The sequence below is a fragment of the Gorilla gorilla genome, chromosome 11 (assembly GCF_029281585.2).
Source record: "Gorilla gorilla gorilla isolate KB3781 chromosome 11, NHGRI_mGorGor1-v2.1_pri, whole genome shotgun sequence".
In the NCBI taxonomy this organism is placed as follows: domain Eukaryota; kingdom Metazoa; phylum Chordata; class Mammalia; order Primates; family Hominidae; genus Gorilla; species Gorilla gorilla.
In genome coordinates this window covers 60,099,212-60,107,088 of record NC_073235.2, presented here as the reverse complement: position 1 = coordinate 60,107,088, position 7,877 = coordinate 60,099,212, and the positions used below count along the sequence as shown (strand labels likewise).

The following is a 7,877-nucleotide window of genomic DNA, read 5'->3' as shown; positions in this document are numbered from 1 at the left end:
GTTCCTGAGTATCTAGTCCCGGAGGCTCCGCGCCGCTTCCCCACGCCCCCTCTTTCTTCGCCCCAGCTCTGGGCGATCTCACTGCCGGGCACAGGGCCGCCTTTGCCTCCCTGCCCTGCAGCAGCAGGCCCGGGCGGCTGCGAGAGGGCGCAGGGGGCGGAGGCGCGGCAGGGGCGGGCTCTGCCGCCCGCCCCACCACCCCCTCCCCTCCCGGCTGCGGGGCCAGTGGCAGGAGCGCCGCGCACCGCCAGCCGCGGGGGGCGTGGGATGGGGGCGGCCGGGGAGGGGGGCGCCCACACTGACTAGAGCCAACCGCGCACTTCAAAAGGGTGTCGGTGCCGCGCTCCCCTCCCGCGGCCCGGGAACTTCAAAGCGGGCCGTGCTGCCCCGGCTGCCTCGCTCTGCTCTGGGGCCTCGCAGCCCCGGCGCGGCCGCCTGGTGGCGATGACCCGGGCGCTCTGCTCAGCGCTCCGCCAGGCTCTCCTGCTGCTCGCCGCGGCCGCCGAGCTCTCGGCAGGTACGGTGCTGGTTTCTCTCCCGACGCCCGCGAGGGTGGGAGCTGGGAGGAGGTCTGCGGGTGGGCACGGGGGTGGGGGACAGCGGGTGCTCCGAGCAAACTGACCTTCGGGGCGGACGGGGAAGCGCCAGTCGGATTGAGGGGGCGCGGGATAGGGTGCAGCGTGGGCACCTGACGTCTGGCAGCCGTAGGGGTAGACAGGTGTGTTGGGGACGAAGCAGCCCGGAAGAGGGAAAAGGCAGCAGGGACATGGGGGAATAAGTAGTAGGGGTGAGGTGGGTGACTAATTTGTGGGCAGTTTGCAGCGGAGAAAATAGGAGAGCGTTTGTGGGTCCGCGCATGGCTGGAAGCTGGGTTCACCCTGCAGGGACCGGGAGGGCTGCAGGTATGCGTCGGACGCGCTCTGTGCTAAGCCCCTGAGAGCTGCTCAAGGATGGTGGCATGGTGGTGGTGGGAGGTGGTGATTTAGTCTGAGTTTTAGGAGGCGGGGAATACCCCAAAAGCCGCAGATGCCAAGCTATGGAGGCGAGAGTGGGAGCTTAAATCTGTGTGGTTTGCAACGCTCATTGCTTTCGAGGTACGATCTTTACTCAGAGTTCCTGGGGAAAAAAATTCTGGCAAGCGCCCCAGAGTTTATAACAGGTCTGTGCCTTGATAGGCTAAATAGAGCCCTCTACCCAATCTAGAAGCCAGACGTTTCTTTATAATGTTTACTAGAAAGTGGGGCAAATGCATCTTTGGTAAAATCATAATATGCTGTGACTAAAAGCCCTTTACCTCAAAAACTATTTTCATTACATTGTCCTGGATTACGCAAAGGAGGAGCAAATTCTTTGCTAACTCATTCTTTAAAAATTTCTATCAGACATTGAAGACATTTGCACATAAAAATCTGGCGTTTTCCCATAGAGCTGTGTTTTGTCCGAAGCTGATTTTGATGCATTTTGTTTTCCCAGATGACAATCTGTTTGACATTAATAGCTATATTCATGGTGGGTCGTTTTCCTCTTAGTGACATGTGCAAGAGAATGATTTGAATGATATGATTGCTGTCATGTACAGATTTCAGTGTTTCAGATGGCCTGAGAGAATCACTAAATACAATATTCAAATATAAATTTGATTATTGAAAAGGATTAATTGACAAAATCTGAGGATTAAAACATTCCAGTTATCTTTTAGGAAAACAGCCCAAGACTGTCAGAAAGATGATGGGATAAAGTGAAATATTTGCATTTAGAGTTAATAAATTTATAAGTGGGAGAAAACCAACTATGGGAAAGTCTTTAAAAATGGGTGAAAACTCTGCTAACTTGGGATACTGAAAGTGCTCTTGACAATTTAATAGAGTTTACAAAAAAAAGTCTTCAAGGTATCACAGTTTTGATGGGGTGAAACTGCCTCTGGAGGCTGTCTGTACAACTCTTTTTATTTGGAGGAGCTGATAACTTGGCTGCACACATTTTTACAAAACAGATTCAATTTTTTTAAATGTATCTTCAAGGGTATATTTTGTTGTATACCCAGAATCTTTCGAAAATTTCAGAGACCTTTAGCATAGCAACATGCCTCATGTTCTTGAAAAGGCATGGAAACTTTTGACATTGAAATATGCAAAAAATAAAAAAAAGATAATCCATTCAAAGTCGCTCACTTAAAATTTGAAGTCTAAGAAAAATGCATGATATGGAATAATATAGTAGAGACGTATTTATTGAAGTTGAACTTTTATGAAAAACTTTTCTATGTCAAGTGCAATCATTTTCAAATCTCCTTAAGAAGTTTTTACCCCTCTGTGTCCCACATTAACAATGTATATTGCTACTTATAGTATTTATTCTTAACTTTATATAAAACTCTGGCTATTTAGTAGAAAGATTCAAGGTAGTTTTGTTTTGCTTTTCACTTTTTCAATTGGTTTTATGACATGGTTAGCCAACTGTATTTTTACCTGGTCACTTTTACAAATTATACTGTTAATCATATTGGCCATTTATGACATGTACTTGCTGTTATTGAAATGTTATATGAGAAGTTGTTCTTGATGTAATGACATAGTCAGTGAAACTGTGTGACAGAAAGCACCACCTTTCATCTGGATCTGCAGAGCAGGCCTACGACTTTAAATATCTGAACACATGATAAACCAGTAAACCTTTTTTACTTTGGCTGCTCATTCCCCACATTGTTGTCACCTTAGGGGTGTCCATTGCTCCTTTTTGAGAATCTCAGAAGATAACAGCTGGTAGAGACTTAGAAAAACTATTTATTGGTCTGGACTGGAATAAAAAAAATCAGGCTGGCCAGGTGCAGTGGCTCACGCCTCTAATCCCAGTACTTTGGGAGGCCGAGGTGTGAGGATTGCTTGAGACCAGCTCAGGCAACATAGTGAGACGCTGTCTCTACAAAAAATTTAAAAACAGTTAGCCAGTTCTGGTGGCACACACCTGTAGTCCTAGCTACTTGGAAGGCTGAGACAGAATTGCTTGAGACCAGGAGTTCAAGATTGCAGTGAGCCATGATCGCACCACTGCACTCCAGCCTGGGTGACACAGTGAGGCACCGTCTCTAAAAACAAGAGAAACGAAAAACTCAGTCTCCTCTGAGTTGCTCTGATTATGTAGGTTCTGGATGCCTTGATGTTTGATAAGAGAGACCTGACATGGCTTCACAATATTCATCATGTGTACCCAAAAAAGAAGTGGCAGAAAATGTCCTGGAGTTCTCTACTTTGAAGCTGTGATTTGGATGTTACATAGATTTACATATTGTGCATTCTATTCTAATTTCTTGAAACTCCTTTGTCCTCTGGTCCAGAAAGGATTATTAAGAGTCCAGAAAGCTGTATGTTGTTACTCCAAAAATGGAATAAATATTTCCTTAATAACCAGGGTGAGAGTGGGGGTTTCAAGTAATGAAATTCTTCCCCCCACCCGCCTGCACCCCCCTGCACCCCCTCACCCCCACTGCAAACAATAGTTAGCAGTTTCCACTAAGAGTTTTCCACAGTGTTGCTGGAAGTGAAAGTGAAAGCTCAGGGCTGACTGAGTTCATAAATGCAAAAGATGTTGCCACCTTTGCCCTTCTTTAAGCATAGTCATTTATTGGTTGATTGACATAGATGTGGCAAGAGGCTCCCTGGTTCCAAGGAAGACATCTCTGGCCCAGGAGAAACTATGCTTAGAGATTTCCTCTGAATTGCTAAACTCATACAAAAAATAAAGGACTTTGAGGTGTGAAAGTGAGTAGCTAAGGATGATGCTACATTTTTGACCCAAGCAATGGAAGAATGGACCCTTAATTGGGGTGGGGCAGACTGCAGGAAAAGCTGGTCTGGGGAGAGAAGGGTTGGTGCTGACAGATCACAGGAGCTCAGTTTTGAATATGTTGAGTTCAAAATGCCTCTCAGATGCTGAAATGGAGATGTTAAGTAAGCAGTTGGTTTTCTGGGTCTGAAGTTCAGGGGATAAATATGGACTGATGATAAAAAATTGAGAGCCAAGGGCATTTACTGATAACTTTTCAAAGACGCATTAAATAGAGCCACAGACTTAGCAAATAAGGCAGAGAATACCTTGTTAGATTGAATTTGAGATAAACAATGAATACCTCTTTAGTATAAGTGTGTCACAAGTATGACATGGAACACAAGTATATTAAAAATTAATTGCTGTTTAATTCCAATTTAACTGGGTGTTCTGTACTTTTATCTTGCAAACCAACATAAAAGAAGTCCTGTTGTGAGATAAACCATTCCTGATGCATGTATTTCTGGCTCTTTTATTAAAAAGAGAAGTGAAGACCTATTTTCTAGTCCTCAGCTCTAAAACCCTCGCCTGTTCTAACTCCGTTACTGTCTTCATGTGCGTCTCCCAGTGTGTCACTCCCAACTCTTTGCACAGGAGGACATCTCTCTTCTGTGTGAACCTGAAAGGATACCTAGTTTTCTCCAATCCTACATGAGTATCTAGACATGAAAATATGGGTGAAAAAAACAAGAATAACTCTTGATTCCCTTGATTGTTGCATGAAAGCAGTTGGTTTTTCCCAAGTTTGCTGTATTTTGGAAGTGGTTATTTTCAGATGCGGTTTTGGAGTAGTTTCCTTTTGAATACACTTTCATGTTTCTCTTTTAGGGGAAATGCTTTCAGGCAGTAGCCAAGACCCACTTTGTTGTACTTTTCTTGGCACTACTTGCATCTCTTGCCGTAAATAAGGTTAAGAGGAGAGGAGATTGGATAGAGGCAGGAATAAGGAGGCTGCTGAGCCCTGTGGGACCTGTTATTCTGATATAGTTTGAAGTTTTAGAGCATGTTCCTAAGAGAGCAATGACAAGATTTTGGGGAAGGGGCTTGGATACATAAATATCATCCTGAAGCTGTTTAGTTCCTGCTCTAGCTTAGTCTTGACCTACCAAATGATTAATGTTATCTTCAATTTGAGATCTGTAGTGTCCTATAAGTGGACAACTGCAGGCATGGATCATTAAAAAGCTCAGATTATGTTGACATATATATAAAGAGTTTATTTTAATAAATAATAGAACAAGAGAATTAATTTTCAAATATAATTAGTAAACAGAACAAAACAAAGGAAAAATTCTAAGCATAAAGAGGGTGCTATGTATTATACCTTATCATTAAAAAAATTTAAATTATTTAAAAAAATTTTTTGTGGGTGCATAGTAGATATATGTATATATGTATGGGGTACATGAGATGTTTTGATACAGGCATGCAGTGTGAAATAAGCACATCATGGAAAATGGGGTATCCATCCCCTCAAGCATTTTATCCTTTGAGTTACAAACAATCCAATTACATTCTTTATTTTAAAATATGCAATTATTACTGACTATAGTCACCCTATTGTGCTATCAAATAGTAGGTCCTATTCATTCTTTCCATATTTTTGTACCCACTAACCATCCCCACCTCCCCCACCAACGCCCTACTACCCTTCCCAGCCTCTGCTAACCAGCTTTCTATTCTCTCTGACCATGAGTTTGATTTTTAGATCCCACAAATAAGTGAGAACATGTCATGTTTGTCTTTCTGTTCCTGGCTTATTTCAGTTAACATAATGATCTCCACTTCCATCCATGTTGTTGCAAATGACTGGATCTCATTCTTTTTTATGGCTGAATAGTACTCCATTGTGTATATATACCAGATTTTCGTTATCCATTCATCTGTTGATGGACACTTAGGTTGCTTCCTAATCTTAGCTATTGTAAATAGGGCTGCAACAAACATGGAAGTGCAGATCTCTTCCATATACTGATTTTCTTTCTTTTGGGTTATATCCATCAGTGGGATTGCTGGATCATATGGTAGCTCAAGTTTTAATTTTTTGAGGAACCTCCAAAGGGTTCTTCTTAGTGGTTGTACTAATTTACAATCCTACCAACAGTGTACAAGTGTTCACTTTTTTCCACATCCTTGCCAGCATTCATTATTGCCTGTCTTTGGAATGTAAGCCATTTTAACTGGGGTGAGATGATATCATTGTAGTTTTTATTTGCATTTCTTTGGTGATCAATGATATTGAGCACCTTTTCATGTGCTGTTTGCCATTTGTATGTCATCTTTTGGGAAAAGGCTATTCAAATCTTTTGCCAATTTTTTTATTGGATTATTAGATTTTTTTCCCTACAGTGTTGTTTTAGCTCCTTATATATTCTGGATATTAATCCCTTGTGAGAGGGGTAGTTTGCAAATATTTTCTCTCATTCTGTGGATTGTCTTTTCACTTTGTTGATTGTATCCTTTACCATGTAGAATCTTTTTAACTTGATGTGATCCCATTTGTCCATGTTTGCTTTGGGCATCTGTGCTTGTGGGCTATTACTCAGGAAATCTTTGCACAAACTGATGTCCTGGAGATTTTCCCCAATGTTTTCTCATAGTAGTTTCATAGTTTGAGGTCTTTAATTCATTTTGATTTGACTTTTTTTGTATATAGTAAGAGATAGGGGTCTAGTTACATTCTTCTGCATATGGATATCTAGTTTTCCCAGGACCATTTATTGAAGAGACTGTCCTTTCCCCAGTGTATGTTCTTGGCACCTGTGTTAAAGATGAGTTCACTGTAGGTGTGTGGATTTGTTTCTGGGTTCTTTATTCTGTTGCATTGGTCTATGTGTCTGTTTTTATGTCAGTACCATGCTGTTTTGGTTACTGTAGCTCTGTAGTATAATTTGAAGTCAGATAATGTGATTCTTCCAGTTTTGTCCTTTTTTCCTTAGGATAGCTTTGGCTATTCTGGGTCTCTTGTGGTTCCATGTAAATTTTAGGATTTTTTTTCTATTTCTGTGAAGAATGTCATTAGTTATACCTTATAGTATCTTCTTGGTTTTCCATTGCTTTGGTCTTCTAAGTCTTATATTTTTCACAGTCAATAGTCAAAATCTCAAGATTTATCCTTACATTGTTGAAGAAATTGGGATAGTATGTTTAAGAAATTGAGATATGTTCATAAATGATACACAAATGACTCTTTTGCTAATGGGACCTAGGAATACCCAAACACTAGCTGCTGAGTCTCGTCTTCAGTTAAGAGGTGACATCTAGAAAAACGAAGTGAAACAAGGCAAAGTAACTTTTTCTTATTACCTGGAGCTTTTGTCCCCAGTAGCATGGCAAACTTGAATACGCTCTTCTTTTCAACAACTAAATAGCCCAAGGATAAAGGTAGAGGAGCTGTAATAAACCCGAACCCTGGATCCTAACTCCAGGAAACCATTGAAAGGCTATTCAGTCCTGGCAAAATGAAGCCATAGAAGCTGTGGAGCAAGGGACCTCTATTTACAATACCTCACATTAGTCCAGGTCTCATGGAAACTGGCAGGAGTTCCAGGCAATAATTTCAGGGGCAACTGCTAGGTGAGGGAAAAAGTAGAAAGTCTGTGGAAAGAGGTGGTGGGATCTCTTCTACCAAGGAAGCAGGTTGTACCCTTCCCACACTTGCTGTGGAAAAGAAGGAAGACATAGCCATGACCATGAGCCCCTTGTTTTTCTTGTTCTTTGAAAGCTGGATCCCTAAAGCATGTGGGCCACTTGGTTCCCTGAAACCCGAACAATACAAATCACTACTCCTCCTACTTAGGGATCCAGTAAAAAGTAAAAGGATAGAGGAGGTGAGTGGGAGTATGAAACAGACAAGGAAGACCTTATTTCCATAGAAGCCAACACTTTGCTCCTTCTCAGGGGCTACCATTGCCTCATGATGTGCCCCTTGAATTCACTGCTCTGATTGGCCAGCCAGGCTAACACGGCTCTGCTGTGTCCTGATTCTTCACTTTTTTTCCTCTAGAATAGCTTCTACTTTCTGTTGTTCTCTTCTGTCTTTTAGACAGTAG

The 7,877-nt window shown here is 42.1% G+C and overlaps 1 protein-coding gene across 1 annotated transcript in view; it reads left to right on the top strand.

The window, feature by feature from the left end:
• Nucleotides 1–215: 215 nt before the first annotated feature.
• The window catches only part of ACVR1C (activin A receptor type 1C), an 87,593-nt gene continuing 79,931 nt past the window's right edge, over nucleotides 216–7,877 (top strand). Inside the window, exon 1 of the mRNA XM_031008924.3 lies at nucleotides 216–517. Coding sequence (XP_030864784.1) covers nucleotides 445–517 — 73 coding nt within the window. The 5' untranslated portion in view covers nucleotides 216–444. The remainder of the gene's footprint in view (nucleotides 518–7,877) is intronic.